Source organism: Mirounga leonina, unplaced genomic scaffold, assembly GCF_011800145.1.
Source record: "Mirounga leonina isolate KUSES-001 unplaced genomic scaffold, KU_Mleo_1.0 Mir_115, whole genome shotgun sequence".
Taxonomy (NCBI): Eukaryota; Metazoa; Chordata; class Mammalia; order Carnivora; family Phocidae; genus Mirounga; species Mirounga leonina.
In genome coordinates, this window is record NW_023270268.1 from 91,358,631 (window position 1) to 91,377,010 (window position 18,380).

Here is an 18,380-nt window from a genome sequence, read left to right on the forward strand (position 1 = left end):
CATTTAAGGCTTAAAATTTTTTATCAGAATTTGCATTGCAGAAAAAGCATTTGACAGTACAGCATCCTTTCTTGATTAAAACTCTTCACAGTATAGGGATAGAGGGTACATACCTCAATATCATAAAAGCCATCTATGAAAAACCCACAGCGAATATCATTCTCAGTGGGGAAAAACTGAGCTTTTCCCCTATGGTCAGGAACACGACAGGGATGTCCACTATTACCACTGCTATTCAGCGTAGTACTAGAAGTCCTAGCCACAGCAGTCAGACAACAAAAAGAAATAAAAGGCATCCGAATCAGCAAACAAGTCAAACTCTCACTCTTTGCAGATGATATGATACTTTATGTGGAAAACCCAAAAGACTCCACCCCAAAACTGCTACAACTCATACAGGAATTCAGTAAAGTGGCAGGATATAAAATCAATGCACAGAAATCAGTGGCATTCCTATACACCAACAACAAGACACAAGAAAGAGAAATTAAGGAGTCGATCCCATTTACAGTTGCACCCAAAAACATAAGATACCTAGGAGTAAATCTAACCAAGGAGACAAAGAATCTGTACTCAGAAAACTATAGAATACTCATGAAAGAAATTGAGGAAGACACAAAGAAATGGAAAAACATTCCATGCTCATGGATTGGAAGATCAAATATTGTGAAGATGTCAATGCTACCTAGAGCAATGTACACATTTAATGCAATCCCTATCAAAATACCATCCACTTTTTTCAAAGAAATGGAACAAATAATCCTAAAATTTGTATGGAATCAGAAAAGACCCCCGAATAGCCAGAGGAATTTTGAAAAAGAAAAGCAAAGCTGGTGGCATCACAATTCCGGACTTCAAGCTCTATTACAAAGCTGTCATCATCAAGACAGTATGGTACTGGCACAAAAACAGACGCATAGATCAACGGAACAGAATAGAGAGCCCAGAAATGGACCCTCAACTCTCTGGTCAACTGGTCTTCGATAAAGCAGGAAAGAATGTCCAATGGAAAAAAAGACAGTCTCTTCAACAAATGGTGTTGGGAAAATTGGATAGCCACATGCAGAACAATGAAACTGGACCGTTTCCGTACACCACAGAGAAATATAGACTCAAAATGGATGAAAGACCTAAATGTGAGACAGGAATCCATCAAAATCCTATAGGAGAACACAGGCAGCAACCTCTTTGACCTCAGCCTCAGCAACTTCTTCCTAGAAACATCGCCAAAGGCAAGGGAAGCAAGGGCAAAAATGAACTATTGGGACTTCATCAAGATAAAAAACTTTTGCACAGCAAAAGAAACAGTCAACAAAACCAAAAGATAACCGACAGAATGGGAGAAGATATTTGCAAATGACATATCAGGTAAAGGGCTAGTATCCAAAATCTATAAAAACTTATCAGACTCAACACCCAAAGAACAACTAATCCAATCAAGAAATGGGCAGAAGACATGAACAGACATTTCTGCAAAGAAGATGTCCAAATGGCCAACAGACACATGAAAAAGTGCTCAACATCACTTGGCATCAGGGAAATCCAAATCACAACCTCAATGAGATACCCCCTCACACCAGTCAGAATGGCTAAAATTATAACAAGTCAGGAAACGACAGATGTTGGTGAGGATGCTGAGAAAGGGGAACCCTCCTACACTGTTGGTGGGAATGCAAGCTGGTGCAGCCGCTCTGGAAAACAGTATGGAGGTTCCTCAGAAAGTTGAAAATAAAGCTACCCTACAACCCAGCAATTGCACTACGGGGTGTTTACCCCAAAGATACAAATGTAGTGATCCAAAGGGGTATGTGCACCCCAATGCTTATAGAAGCAATGTCCACAATAGCCAAACTATGGAAAGAGTCTAGATGTCCATCAACAGATGAATGGATAAAGAAGATGTGGTGTATATATATATATATTTGTGTGTGTGTGTATATACACATACACACTGGAATATTATGCAGCCATCAAAAAGTAGAAAGAAATCTTGCCATTTGCAACGATGTGGATGGAGCTAGAGAATGCTAAGCGAAATAAGTCAATCAGAGAAAGACAAGTATCATATGATCTCACTGATATGAGGAATTCTTAATCTCAGGAAACAAACTGAGGGTTGCTGGAGTGGTGGGAGGTGGGAGGGATGGGGTGGCTGGGTGAGACTTGGGGAGGGTATGTGCCATGGTGAGCGCTGTGAATTGTGTAAGACTGATAAACCACAGATCTGTACCTCTGAAACAAATAATACATTGTATGTTAAAAAAAGTAGGAAGGGAAAAATGAAGGGGGGGAACCAGAGGGGGAGACGAACCATGAGAGACTATGGACTCTGAGAAACAAACTGAGGGTTTTAGAGGGGAGGGGGGTGGGGGGATGGGTTAGCCCTGTGATGGGTATTAAGGAGGGCACATATTAAATGGAGCACTGGGTGTTATATGCGAACAATGTATCATGGAACACCACATCAAAAACTAATGATGTAATGAATGGTGACTAACATAATAAAATTAAATTTAAAAAAAGAATTTGCATTGGCTTAAAACTCTTATGTATAGAGATTGAACCTTTGTGCCTATTTTGTAAGCACTGCCAATGTACACAGGTTGTATCACTTTGACTTATTTTAAGGTATGATTAGATAATCATGCCCTATGTTTTGGTGCTATAATCCCCTGTCTTGGTTGTTGAAGATTTGAACACCTGATATTTGATAATTAAATGGACTTAACCCTTTGTTGGAATTTTCTTATTGGCCTTGTTTCCTCTTTGGTAAGTTTAACACTTCAGGGATAATTTGATGGCTTTCTTCCCTCCGTTTTGGGTTGTACAGTTTTTTGTTGTACAGTGATATTTACTCTGTGATCAAAGTAAAATTAGGAAATGTATACAAATAGTTTTCAATGCAACTTAAGCTACAAGCATTAGTAACTCTTGTTTTCTTTTCTTTACAGACGTATGGTCTGCAGGCTGTGTGTTGGCTGAGCTGTTGCTAGGACAACCAATATTTCCAGGGGACAGTGGTGTGGATCAATTGGTGGAAATAATCAAGGTGAGAAGTTTGAATCAATTTTTGAACTGCAGTGAATTTATTGTTATTCTAAGAATCCGTATCACCCACACCCATGAAAAACTTAAAAAATGGAGAAAGTTATCCAAGATCACATAAAAAGGTCAGCTATAGAGGAGGTATAAGAACACAGCCTTTTGGTTTCTAATTGAGTTAACTCTTCTGTTATATGATCCTATAAAAGGTATTTTAGATATCTGATGCAAAAAAATGGATATATTTGTTATTTAAAGTACTTAAAAGCCATAAGATCACTAAAATATATATAAACCAAATAAAAGCACAAACTAAGTGTATTTTCGCTCACTATGTCCTCTGCTCCTAATATTCTGCTGAGCACATGATGCTTATATTTTTCAATATATAAATATTTGTAAAATGAAAGAATGAGTATCTACTTGTATAAGCAGACCACTAAAAGAAGCAGAATATTGACTTATGAGTTTAATATAATTTTATTTATTAGATCTTATCAGCACTTTTATTAACAACACCAGATTTAAAATATTATTACCTTGGAATTAATATTGCCTCTTAAGAACACTAAGGCTGAGATTTTAATTGATTTTTTAAATGTAATTTTTAAAAGTTTTTAATATTTGAGACCTTAAAGTTCCCACCCCCTTAAAAAAAAATCTAGTGTCTGTATATTATGATCAGTAGATTGCTTCATTCTAAGGTTACAGTTTGTCCAGAGCAACAACACCTGCTGTCTTTTGGGTTTTAGTCTTGATTTTCTAAATATTTCTTAGAAATGTAAAATTGAAAATCTTCTTAGAGGTCATGTAGTCCAATTCTCCAAACAATGAAAGAACCATCCTAGTTATAGTCCTGACAGATGGATTTCCAGTGTTTTCCTTAAATACTTCCAACATCAAAATGCTACTCTGGGATTCATTCTGCTCTGTATCTAGACACCTTGAATTTAATTTTTCTTTGCTGAGCCATAACTCCTCAGTAGCTTTTATCAGTTGTACACAGGACTATGATTATGTTACTTAAAACTGCTTATACTTCATTCTATAAAAATATGTTACTTTTGGTAAGGCGATTTTGCTAAATATTAATGTGTGCAAGTATGGTTGAAAAGACCAGCGTGTGATCAAATATCTTCCTCACTATCCATATGATTTTTTTATGATTTGCACCTGAGACCTCTGTGGTATTTGCAGTCTTTTTGGGGTAACTGTCTTTTAGTTTCAAATTTAACTTTAACTTTTGTCCATCACATCCACTTTCTGATTCCCACACTACACTCAGATCTAAGTTCAAATAGTTTGGTCATTTGGTTTCCTAAAAGCCCATTCCCCATTATTCAAATTAATATTCTAGTACAAGAGTTGGCAGACTTTTTCTTCAGAGGGCTGGATAAAATATTTTAGGCTTTGTGGGCTAAAACACAAATCAAGGATGTCATAGAGATGTGCAACAAATTTCTGCAAATTTTTCATTGAGGAAATTAAAAATACAATAATAATTGAGTACAAATTTTTTTTAATACAGATCTACTAATTAGAAGATTGGAATTCCTTGGAGGGGGGCTGTAACATTTCTTTTAATTGGGATTCAAAGTTAGTATTCTTTTTCATCAAATTGATTGCAAATTATTATCTGTAAAATCAATTCTTAGTTCATAGGCCCAACAAAAACAGGAGATTGGGCCATAGTTTGAAATTCAGAATTTCTTTAATCCGCAGGCTTTCACCTGATGTACTTGAGCTCACCAAGCTATAATTCTCTGGGCATATTGCTATTCTATTTGTCATTTATGTTTAGCTTATTAGAATTATGTTGCTTTTCTGTGGATTATAGTTTAGAACTTTGTGATGATTTATTGTTTGTCATTAATTTCAGTTCATACATGATACAAATGAAATTGCTCATGAAGCTAAGTAGCCATCTGTGAGAAGTCTCTATCTCATACTTACCATCGTATCTTACATACCTTTATATCTAGAGCTTTTTGCACCACCACTATTACAGTCCTTTTAATTCAGTTTCCTCCTTGGTTTGTACTTACTTAATAGTAGAAACTATCAGTTTGTTATTGATGGTTTAAGACTTCATTTTCATTTAGGGCTTACTTGTTGTAAGTTGTCCGTGATCAATTTGTAGTAGTAGGTCAACTCTAAAACAAAACATTCTTTTCATTTATGTGTTATCTTGTCATCTTGCATTTATATGTAAGAAACATAGTCACAACCCTGCTGTAGTTCCAGGATCACTGTCTGTACATTTTGAAGGTGATATGAAATAAGAAAATTAGGATCCCAGGGCACTTTGGAATATCCAGCTTCTTGATCTGTTTTACAGTTTTAAGTGTAACTGCCCAGAATAAATGAAATTCCAGTATTAGTTTGCCACCTGTTTGGTGACCTGAAATTTATACATTACATTGAGATTAATAGACATTGTGTTGTGGTGTGTGTGAGTAGCATGACTCTAAATCCTGTCGCATGGAGGTTAATAAACTTTGTACAGATTTTGTGTATGTGTTTAATATAGTTCTAATATCTTGTTGATCCTGTGTTTCTGTTCCCTAAATATTTGATATCTGTGATGTTTCATTGAAATAAAAATTCATAACTAATTCTGATGTAACTATTCTAGTTTTCCTCATCTAAGTTGTAAATTAGAAAAGAAGTTGTGTAAGTTAGCTTTCAAAGTTAAGGGTTACTAAACACATTTTTCATTTTAAACAAATATTGTCATTATTGCTAATCAGGAGTTCAAGAATAGATTTGAATTTTACGTGAAATGTGGTCTTGTAGGTGCCCAATTCAATTCTCAGTTTTTTTGAGGTAACAGTAATTAGGGAATCCATGAAAATCTGTTATTTTCTGCTACTGTCTCCCTTTAAAATTTCATGGGGATTCCTTTGGAGTATCTGGAGGTAGCTGAACCCCCCAGTAAATTCTTCTCTCTGAATCTGAGTTTATGCAAAAAATGAACAATCACCCAGCAGACTTCAAGTATTTTATATGTGGTAGACTTGCCTCATTACTTTATAAATTTTCTGAGCAGGGACTTTATTATTGTGTTTCATTATCCAAGGGCACCAGAATAGTTTCCAATAAAGATTTAAATTGAATTAAGCTGCAAGACAGTCATTGTTCATTCATGAATTTGGAATTACCTAGAAATTAATAAGGAAAGTTGTGATTGTTGTGTATGTTGTTCATTAAATTTTATTGACTCAGATGTCCATGCCAATAATTTTTAGCATGAGTAACACAGTTTTATAAACTGAGCTAACTTCATCTCATTCTAACCAACCTTTTTAACTCCTCTCTCCCTACCCTCTAGTAAGAAGACTTTTGCAAAATATTTAGGATAAATCCAATTATGTTATCATCGAATAAGTTAAAAGTATAAAGCAGAATGGAACTGAAAGTCTTGAAAAATCATTTGTAAGCATGAAGTGTACACTAAACTTTCTGAGGTTGATTTCATACATAGGATTGTTAGAACAGGATTTCATTATGCCAGGGACTTCTCAAATAAAATTTTTTTTTCTTAAATTCTTCCTTAAAATACTAGTCAAAATAACCTCAAGAAATATCTGATGTGGTTTCAGATATCTGATGAAAAATATAGTATTTTGGGAGACCGTGTACCAGGAGTTTCACAAACATAGGTTTGGTGACATAGCATTGTCCCATGGCACCTCTGCTATCAGTCATAGCAATATAGTTATTTAGAAAAGAGTATTCTGAAAACTTGAAGGAGGTAGAGTTTTTTAACGACAATAACTTTTTTTTTTTAATAATTATGCTGTATTTTCTATGCTTGGTTCAGAAGACTGAGAAAACACAGGCATACAAATATAAAGAAAAGAACAAAAACAGTCACTGTTTTGGCACATCATGAAAAATAACTTCTGTAAATATTTTTATATCCTTTTCTGTGCATATATATGTTTAAACAAAAATGCCATCTGTTTTGTAGACTTTTTTACTAAATAATCCATTTCTCACAAGAAGTATATTTTGACTAAGTGATCTTTGAAAATGACTATATAGATTCTGGTGTATGATTGTATTCTGAATTACATAATTGATATTGAGAAGAAGAGCATTATCAAGGTAAAGTGATATATTATTGCCTTGAAGAGAAATTACATGATATATTTGACTTCTCAAAGATTTGATCATTAACTTACGTAAATAACAAATGTACCCTGTATTCCCCACATGACTTGAAGTTGAAGCCCTCTATGAAGCTCTGGACCTGGGAATGCTATAAATTTTACTAGTAGTTTCTTTTCCCCCCTCTAAATTCTAAAATACGAATTTCAAGTAAGGAAAGGTGAACTCAGTGCAAAGTTCAGTTTCTGTATTAAAATATCACAAAGCTAAAAGTTTGAAAGAAACCAATTTTTTGGTAGAATTTCAAATTTTAAATTAATTAGTGTCCCTAGAGATATGCCTTTATTTATTCCATAAACATTTACTTATGCTTAGTAATAATTTGACCATTGCTTTCTAATGGAAAAGTTTTAGAGCAGAATTAGAGTCCCACCTCTTGATGATAGAATTTCAGTATAGCTTCCATAAGTTTTATTTATTTATTTATTTTTAAGATTTTATTTATTTATTTGACAGATAGCACAAGTAGGCAGAGAGGCAGGCAGAGGGAGAGGGAGAAGCAGACTCTCCACTGAGCGGGGAACCCGATGCGGGGCTCGATCCCAGGACCCCGTGATCATGACCTGAGCCGAAGGCAGCTGCTTAACCGACTGAGCCACCCAGGCGCCCCAGCTTCCATAAGTTTTAGATTTGGATATATCTCTTTTAGAAAAACATGACATTAAACATATAGATACTTAAATTATTTGCAGTAATAAAATTGTTATAAGGCAATTAAAGTTACTTAATTTATTTTGTAAAACAACTTTACTAAATTGTTGTTTAATTTCTCTTAGCAATAATTACTCAAATATCTGCCTAGGTAGCTCTTACATAGGTCAGAGCTAATAAAATCTTATCTCTAGTAGAAGCTTTATTTAAGAATTTGAAAGTAGGAAACATCCAAATAATCTTTTGATTATGTTATTACAGCTAAGTAGATAGATTTCATTTCTTATGATGCCTATTAGTAGAGAAAGATTTAGAAGAAAAAAAGATTTAGCAGTGGAGAGTGGAATTAAGAGGAGAGGATTTTCACTTTTTATTGTTCTGTGATACTGATTTTTTTCAGTCTTTTAGCAGTCACAGAGACTATGAAAACAAAAATGGTTTCAATTGTTTTGTGCTGGAATCTTTTGTTAGCAGACAAATAAAAACGTATTAAGAGAGCCACATTTTATTATAAATGTTTGTCTAAATAATTGTTTTCCTGATCTTCCAGTTTGACTTATTGCTGTTTATAGTATAATTTAGACAAAGATACCAGTGATTACTTGACTCTTCAAAAGTCTGCATTTTCAAATATTGGGAAACTACTGCTAATCACAAAAGCTGCCACCCACTGAGACTTTACTTTGCATCAGGCACTGAGCTAAGCACTGGACATACAATACCACATTTAATTCTTACATTAATCCTAGGAAAATGATGATGATTACCACCACCACCATATCCAGGAGGGGTTGGGTGATAGAAAAATTCTATCTGATTCATCTTTGGTAAATTGGTGTCCTCTGCTTATAGAATTTTATAGCTCTGGGGAAAAATACGATCCTTATGTCAACTTGATATCCAGAACTGACTGAACCATATTTATTATATATTAGTGTTAAAAAAAAATGTGATCACAAACTAAAGGTAAAATCCCCTGACTCTTATTGTAATGAATATACCAGATCAGTTTGAGATGTCTTTGGACTAGGTCTAATTGTGCTTCATGTGAAGTAATCAAAGTTATAATGGTGTATTTCTTTGCTTTCAAGTACAGCTCAACCTTAACTTTCACTATCTTTGTTTAGCAAATGTTTTAGATTTTCAGTTATCCTATCCCCATATTATGGCTTGTTCAGCACCTGTATGCATACATTCTCCTTTCCTGGCTTAACATTTTCACTATCAGATAGTCTCTCAGACAGAGCTTTAAGGTATTAATTAAACCAGAGTTTAATAAGTATAAAAAATACTTATTTTCCTAAGATTTTTGATCATGGATCCATGATGTGTCTTGCTAACATGCATTTGGAGTTTAATCATGTTACCTGGTGACATTTCTTATATTAAAGAGCTCTTGTGTTGGTAACAGACTACAGGAACAATATATTAAACTTAATTCTGTCTCTTTTTTCCACTTTCCAGAGCATGTAAGTATACCCCATTATACATTGTGGTATACACTTTTACTTGTAATATATATTGTATGTAATTACAAACAAAACATTTGATTGCTTAATTCATTTTTTTATTATTTAAATTTTCCATATTTGTTACTGACTGGAGCAGCAATTTTTAATAACTTTTGGATCATGGACCACTTTGAAAATCTGTTTATAGCAGTGGACTCTCCTCCAGAAAAATGCATACATACCAGAATTTATATTTATAATTTCAGGTGATTCTTGGGCTTTATGAAGCTCATCCAGGAACCCTAGGTTAAATATCCCTATAATAGTACAAGGTACTATGGTTATACTTTTTGGTAACTGTACAGTAAATATGATGTCAGCATTTTTTAAAGTAAGTGGGTAAAGGAGACATTAAATAATTATTTTAATGTAATTGCTCATCTGCATTTTTACATTAAGTAGTGTTTTCCATAGACCAAAAGAAATACCAGTTTTAACTTACTACTATGAAATTTTACTGGCAGTACAGTAACTTACTTGTACTTGGTTAAATCTCTGTACACCATAGGTATGGAAAGTGGTTTCCTGGCAATGTGACCCAATTCATCTTTTGACTTGAGAATGACATCCATTTGAAATCTTTACTTTCCCCAAAACAAGCAGTGTGAGATAATTTAATAAGTTGCCAGTATATGTTTTATCTAAAGAAGTTTTTACACACAAATGAAGTTTCATGACATTGTCACCTCAAAACTAATTTACTGACAGTCATATTTTAGTATCTGTGTCAAAAAACCATTCATAGGATTACTCATCTTGGGATATAAGTACCCTTTACTTAGCAACTGCACATTCTTTTGCACAGTTGCATTTTGAGTTCTTTTATGTATTTGCTTAATCTCAGGGCCCTGGTTTAATATATTATTTTTCTTTGGCATAATCTATAAAGTATGTAAAGGGGCAGGTGAGAAATGGGACAGGGACAGAAATCTGTCAAGTTAACAGCATTCATAATCCAGACACTGTTTTCAAAACCGATGTTTACTGAGAAATCTCTGCTTCCTTTTTTTAGCAAAATGTTAGAAATTTTGAGAGCAATAATTCTTAACAGTTGAGCAGTGAGAAGAATATAAAGAAACACTGGAATCTTGGAGAGGGTCAAATTATAGTTTGTGAAAGTGTACTGAATGCTGTATCATATTTATAAAAAAAAGTTTTATTGATATACATGCTAGAAAGAAAACATGAAAAAAATCACTATAGTGTTAGTGATTCTCAAAGGAAGCAAGAGTTGGGTGATATGTGAATAAAATATTTACACGTCTCAGGGCGCCTGGGTGCTCAGTTGGTTAAGCATCTGCCTTCAGCTCAGGCCATGATCCCAGGGTCCTGGGATTGAGCCCCGCATCAGGCTCCCTGCTCAGTGGGGAGTCTGCTGCTCCCTCTCCCTCTGCCTCTCCCCCAGCTTGTGCTCTCTCTGTCAAATAAATAAATAAAATCTTTAAAAAATATATATACATGTCTCAAAAGAGGGTGTGATATTTTAAAACTTAGAAAAATAAAGTGGTTTTTTTCCCTAACTGAAGAGAGTCTCATCTCCCCCTCCCCCCATCCCCCCCCCACATACCGCTGCCACCCCTTTCCTTTTTATATTCCTTTGTTGAGCGTACTACTTCCGTTGAGATTCACCTAGGAAAAAAAGGTCTTTTGACTCCTGTGAATATGTGTTAGCCAAGAATGACTGTTTTACTTACATTTAATAGTTTGCTTAATCAATACAATAGCTACCTTTTTGGGGGGAACGAGGGGACTTATTTCCAAGTATAAAATTTTATTCAAGAAATAATGAGAGTCAAAGCAATCTTTAAAAAGAATAATGAAACTGGAGGAATTGTACTTCTGGTTTTAGAAACTTCCTATGTAACTGTAGTAATCAAGACAAATGCATATACAACGGGGTAGTATTTGGCCATAAGAAAGAAGGAAATCCTGCCATTTTCAACAACATGGTTGGACTTTGAGGGCATTACCCTATCGGAGATAAGCCTGACAGAAAAAGACAAATACTGCATGGTATCACTTATATGTGAAATCAAAAAAAAAAAGAAAGAAAAAAGTCAAAATCAGTAGAAATAGTAGAAGAGTGGTTGCCAAGGGCTGGGGAGTGGGGAGAAATGAGGAGAGGTTGGTAAAGGGTACAAACTTTCAGCTATGAGTAAGGTCTTAAGGATCTGATGTAAAACATGACAACTATAGTCGATAACACTGCATTATTTAATTGAAATTTGCTAAGGGAGTAGAACTTAAATGTTCTCACCAAAAAAAAAAAAAATTATAAAAATGTGTGGTGATACATGTATTAATTAGATGGTGGGAATTCTTTCACAATGTATATGTACATCAAATCACGAGGATATACACTTTATATGTCTTATAATTTTGTCAGTCATGCTAAAAAAGAGAGAAAGAGAGGAAAAGACATAGAGGCACAAGCATAGCCCTATAGATCAGTGAATTAGAATTGAGAGTCCAGAAATAAACCTTTACATTTATGGTCATATGACAAGCGTTCCAAGGCAATTCAGTGGGGAACGAACAGTCTTTTTAGAGCTTGGAACTAAATATCCATAAGCAAAAGAGTGAAGTTGGACTCCTACCCCATACTGTATTACAAAAATTAACTCAAAATGGATCAAAGACCTAAAGGCAAGAGCCACAACTGTAAAACTTTTAGAAGGAAACCTTTGTGACTTTCAATTAAGCAGTGATTTCTTAGATATGACACAAAAGACACAAGCAATAATAGAAAAAATAGATACATTGAACTTCATCAAAATTTAAAATTCTTTCAGAAGGTTAAAACCCCACAGAATGGGAGAAAATTTTCACAAATTCTATATAAGAGACATACTCAGAATATATTAGGAACTCTTACATTCAACAATAAAAAGACAGCCCAATAAAAAAATGGGTAAAGGGTCTGAATAAACATTTCTTTAAAAACATACAAGTGGCCAGGAAGCACAAGAAAAGATGCTTAACATCCTTAGTCATTAGAGAAATGCAAATCAATACCATAATGAATACATCACATTCGCTAGGATAGCTAGAATAAAAAGACAAGCAATAACTAGTGTTGGTGAGGATATGGAGAAATTGAAACCCTCATACATTGCTGGTGGGGTTTTAGAATGGTGCAAACCAAATATGGTTTGCATAAATATGTTTAAAATTTAATCATAGAATTACCATATGACCCAGCAATTCCATTCATAGGTCTGTACCTCAGAAAATTGAAAACACATGTCCACACAAAAACTTATATACAGGGGCGCCTGGGTGGCTCAGTCGTTAAGCATGTGCCTTCGCCTCGGGTTATGATCCCAGGGTCCTGGAATCGAGCCCCGCATCGGGCTCCCTGCTCCGCGGGAAGCCTGCTTCTCCCTCTCCCACTCCCCCTGCTTGTGTTCCCTCTCTTGCTGTGTCTCTCTCTGTCAAATAAATAAAATATTAAAAAAAAAAAAAAAACTTATACACAAATGTTCATAGCAGCATTATTTATAGCCAAATAGTGGAAACATTTCAAATGTCCATCATCTGATGAATGGGTAAAGAAAATGTCAAGCACGAAAAGCCCCATGTTGTGTAATTCCATTTATATGAAATGTTCAAAATAAACAGATCTGTTTAGATCTGTTAGAAAGTAGGTTAGTGGTTGTCAGGAGCTTGGGAGGAGTGGGAATGAAAGTGATTGTTCTTGGGTACAGCCTTTCATTTTGGGGTGATGAACATGTTATCAAATTAGATGACAGTAATGGTTGTACACCTCTGGGAATATAACAAACCACCGAGTTGTATACTTTAAAGGAATAAATTTCATGATACGTGAAATATATCTCAATAAAGATGTTATTTTTTTAAAAAGAATGCTGGCATCTATCTGTGGAACTGTTGATAAGGTAGCTTTGTTTCCACCATATTTTAAGGAAGGCAATAAACTCTGACTGTAAGTTTGCAAAGGACTCCAGAAAACTTCTCATATTTATACGTCTGTCGCCTGGCTCCCAAAGGGGGGGGGGGGGGGGGTGGACAGATCAAAGTAAGTGACAGATGGTGTAAAAGTGAATGGACATAAACACATAAAGGGACCCTCCTACACTAGTTCATTCTCCCTAGGCTGAATACTCTAAACTAGCCAAATCGTTTAGTTGTGCTCAAAGAACATGATCACTTGCTGCCCTTTCCAGTGAAATTCTAATGAGATTTAAAAATTTGTGCTGCTGTTGTTACGGCTTTTTATTCCTTACCTTTTGGAATTTGGAAGGGAGAAACGTTGCACCACAAAAACAAGGGTTTCTTATACCAAAATTTCAATCAGATATTATAGGGAAGATGTAGAAATTGGACAAAATCTACATATGTTGAAAGATAAGTATTGTAGTGGATTTTTTTTTTTAAGATTTTACTCATTTACTTGAGAGAGAGAGAGCCCGAGTGGGGAAGAAGGGCAGAGGGAGAGGGAGTCTGCTGAGCAGGGACCCTGACATGGGTTCGATTCCAGGACCCCAAGACCATGACTTGAGCTGAAGGCAGATGCTTAACTGAGTGAGCCACCCAGGCACCCCTACCTAGTGGATTTTAAAAGGAAAACCATCAAATTGTAGGGAAATGCCAGAGGGAGTGACATTTTATGTCAGCTTTCTAGGAGCGAAAATGTAGTGATTCCAATGTCATTAGAATACTGACATTTTGAAATAGAATAGTTCAGTGACATGTTTTCTAGTTTTTAAATCAGAGACATTTGTCAAGCTTATGAGATTACCCAAACTGAAAAACAGTTCTTTTTTGCAGAAAAGAAGTGAAGACGTTTCATTATTCAACCATGGTACATACAATCTCTCTTGCCTCTATGTTAATTCAGTTTTTATCCACTTATTTAAAAAGTTTCATTATATATAGGCCTAGCCATGCATCCCTTTAGTCTTTCAGGGTGCATATCACTTTTAACTACTACTATTGTTTTTGTTAGGTGCTGGGCTAGAACAAAGAGGGTCCTTGCTCTCAAAGAGTTCAGAGACTAAGGGGAAAAGAGGAACAACTGAGGACAATAGAGTAAGGCAGGTATTATCCCAGAAGTCTGGGCAGAGTACAAAGAAGTATTCTATTTGGAGGTAGTATTGTCTGGAAAGGCATCATAGGACAGGTAACTCTTGAGCTAAATCTTGGAACATGGAAAGGTATTCACCATTTAGAGAGAGGAAGGAAATGGAGGACATATGTATGAATTTGGGCAAAGATGCTTAGTGAAAATGGGTCTGTTGTGTGTTTATGGTTTGAGCTTAAGGTTCTGAATGGTGGGTATAATATAATAGGAGTTTACTGGGGCAGAGAAGGCTGGAGCTGTGGGCAGTGGCCAGTGGCCAGACCACATTAGCCTGTAGGTAATTGGAAACCACTGCAGGATTTTAAGCAGAAGAATAAGAACTTTCTAATAGGATTTCTTTTACTTCACCCTTGCTTTGAAGGCTGTACATGCAGCATTCTATTGCTGAAGTTTGGCGACCTCTGGTGTTGAGCTATTAAAAATAAAGTTGTGAAAACTATAGCTTTTGTCAGATGATTCTTAGCTTTATTTCTTTGAAAAAATAAATCATAATTCCTAATATGATACTTATCAGTGTCTAGGTATATATGTAGCTAAATGAATGAGAAAATGTGAGAACAAATGTGGATTGGAACTGGGTACAAATGAAATGATGGATTTAACCATGCACAGCATCCCCAGAGGAATGTGGCCGACTGATCTCTGATTCTTTGAATCTTTTCACCACCTAACTCTTCATGATCTAGGATGATGGGCCAAAGAAAAGGTGCTTTTTTGCAATAAATGGAAAGGTCTTATTCTAATAATAAATGAGAATACATACATTCTTTCCAATGGTGTGATAATTTTTATCATCTCCCCCCTTTTTAAAATTGTGTGAACTATCATACTTACAGAAAGTACATACAACATTTATGTGCAGTCTCATTTCCATTAAGTCTTTGGAGGAACTCAGTTTTGAGGAAATCCAGATATAAGGGGTTTTTTTTGTTTTGTTTTGTTTTAAGTATATCCTTAGTCTAAAAGTTTGGGGAAAATTATTTTTCTATCTTAAAATTCAAGGGAACTCTAAGACTTGATTTGTGCCTGAAATGATGAGGTCCATTTCAAACATATTTTTTTATCGATAAAATGAAAAGGTTCAATTTATATAATTTGAAAGATTCCAAATATATAATTCAGCTGGAGTAAATCAGGTAGAAATAAACTCTTCATAGAGTAAGTCAGAAATACACTCTGGATATAATAAAATTTAATATAAAAGCTAAAGATATACTCAAATAGAAATAGGATAGTCAGTTTGTTAATTTGTCTTGTATTTATTATGTTGATGACAGATAGTGATGCATTTAGAATCTTTGCTCTTCATAACTTGTCACTCACTTACCTTTTAGCTTTTAAGATTGCTTCCCTCCATTACCCAGTTCTTAGTCTCTGTCACCACTCAGCTGTTACTGTTATCCAAATCAGGCCATTTTCTACTTCACACTTAATGTGTAGAGAATATGCTTCTGACTCATTTGCTTCCTAGACTCTTTACATAAAATCAGCTCTTGTCTTTCCTTCCAGAACCCTTTCCTGAATCCCTTCCTCACTCTAATGCAGGGTAGCACTTTCACCTCACACATATCTACACTTAAACTTTGTTGTACTGATCTTTGCAGATTTTATCAATCTCTGCCCTAGAGTTCTTTGAAGATAGAAACTCAATGTCTTGAATGAATGAATAACTTAAGAGGCTGAGCAAAAATCTTTAAATGCCTCTTGATTGTCTTACCTTTGCATCTTAAATCATACCTTTGCTTTCTTAAAGACTATTCATATTGTATATAAAATAATTATGATTGTAGGGTTTGATATAGACTCTGATACTTTTAATGCTAGCCTTAACATAAGAAGGATAAACATCTGGTTTTATTTAGTATAGTAAATGTATCACGAATTACATAATGGTCTGTTTTACTTTTTAAATCAACATCATCAGGATGTAATTTACATAAAAGTAGCCATTTTAAGTATGCAGTTTAATAAGCTCCAACAAACATATATAACCACTATCCAGTCAAGATTTAGAATATGTCCACCACCCCAAAAATGTTTCTGTGTACAGCCTGGGGTGAGTAAACATCCCAATGTGCTCAGGACCTGAGGGCTTTTCCAGGATAGCACAAGGCAGACAAGTTTAGTTGATCATTCTGTTCATGCCCCTTTGTAGTTAGTCCCCCATCTTCTCTCAGGTGACCATTGGTCTGTTTTCTGTCACTACAGATTAGTTTTTCCTATTCTATAATTTCATATGAATGTATGTTTCTTTTGTATCTGGCTTTTTTAGCTCAACATCTTGTTTTTGAGATTTATCCATTGTTGTTGCTTGTATCACCTGTTTATTCCATTTTATGCTGAGTTGTATTTTATTAGAACATACCACAGTTTTTTTTAATCCATTCACCTGTACATGGATGTTTGGCCTTAGTTTTTAGCTATTACAAGTAAAACTGCTATGAATGTTTGTTTGTAAGTCTTTTTGCAGGTATATGTTTATGTATCTCTTCAAGAAAGGACTAGGACTAAAGTTTCTGGTCATATATGTGTATGTTAACTTTATAAGAAGTTACCAAATTGTTTTCCAAAGCAGTTCTACTATTTTTCACTCCCACCAACAACATATGAGAGTTCCTGTGTTCTACATTCTTATCTACACATGGTATTCACAGTAATTTCAAGTAGTCTTAAAATTACTTTTATCATTAGGAAATGACCCTCTTTATTTTAATATCCTTGCCCTGAAGTCTCTATTTTCTGATATTAATGTAGGCACTCCATCTTTCTTATGATAAGTGTTTGCATGGTGTAACTTTCTGCATTTTAACCTATGTGTCTTCATATTTAAAATTCATTTCTCACAGATAACATATACTTACTGTCTTTTGATAGAGTCTGACAATTTCTGCCTTTTAATTGGAGTGTTTAAACATTTACATTCAATGTAATTATCAATATGGTTGAGTTTTAAGTATTTTACTTTGATACTTGTTTTTCATTCCATTTTTTTTCTCCTTTACTGCCACCTTATGGATATAATGAGCCTTTTTTTATTTCCCCAATGTGCAGTTTAAGCTATACATCCTTGTATTTTTTTAAGTTGTTCCAGGATTGAAAATAGGCATGTTTATTTTGTCACCGTCTATAAATAATAACATACCACTTCACATATAAAGTAAGAACCTTGGGGCGCCTGGGTGACTCAGTTGGTTAAGCGACTGCCTTCAGCTCAGGTCATGATCCCAGGGTCCTGGGATCGAGTCCCACATCAGGCTCCCGGCTCAGCGGGGAGCCTGCTTCTCCCTCTGACCCTGTCCCCTCTCATGCTGTTTCTCTCTCTCTCTCTCTCAAATAAATAAATAAATAATTAAAAAAATAAATAAATAAAGTAAGAACCTTGCAACAGTACATTTCTGTTTCCCCTTGCTGTCCTTCATGTCACTGTGGTCATACATTTTACTGCTATAGTACTTTTATAATACTTTGTTGTTTTGCTTTAAGCACTCAGTTTCTTCTGAAGAAATTTAAAAGCAAGGGAGAAAGGCACATATTTACCATTTTGGGTGGTCTTTATTCCTCTGTATAGATAGGAATGTCCATTTGGAATCCTTTTCTTTCATCCTGAAGTACTTTCTTACAGCGAAAATCTGGTGACAAACTCTCTTAACTTTTGTTTGCCTAATAATGTCTTTTGAAGGTTATTTTCACCAGGCACAATTTCTTGGTTTCCAGCTTTTCTTCTTCTTTCATTCTTTAGAAAGGTTTCTAGTTTCTTCTGGCTTGCATTGTTTCTGATGAGCAGTCAGCTGTCATTCCTATTGTCGATACCCTGTATTATAATGTGTCTCTCTTTGTTTTGGGAAAGATTTTCCCTTTATCAGTGGCTTTTACTGGTTGACTCTGACTCTGTATGATAT

The 18,380-nt window shown here is 34.9% G+C and overlaps 1 protein-coding gene across 2 annotated transcripts in view; it reads left to right on the forward strand.

Moving 5' to 3' along the window:
• The window catches only part of GSK3B (glycogen synthase kinase 3 beta), a 206,669-nt gene that overhangs the window by 137,171 nt on the left and 51,118 nt on the right, over positions 1-18,380 (forward strand). For both annotated transcript variants that reach the window (XM_035000079.1, XM_035000080.1), the window contains exon 7: positions 2,952-3,049. In XM_035000079.1, coding sequence (XP_034855970.1) covers positions 2,952-3,049 — 98 coding nt within the window. The remainder of the gene's footprint in view (positions 1-2,951; positions 3,050-18,380) is intronic.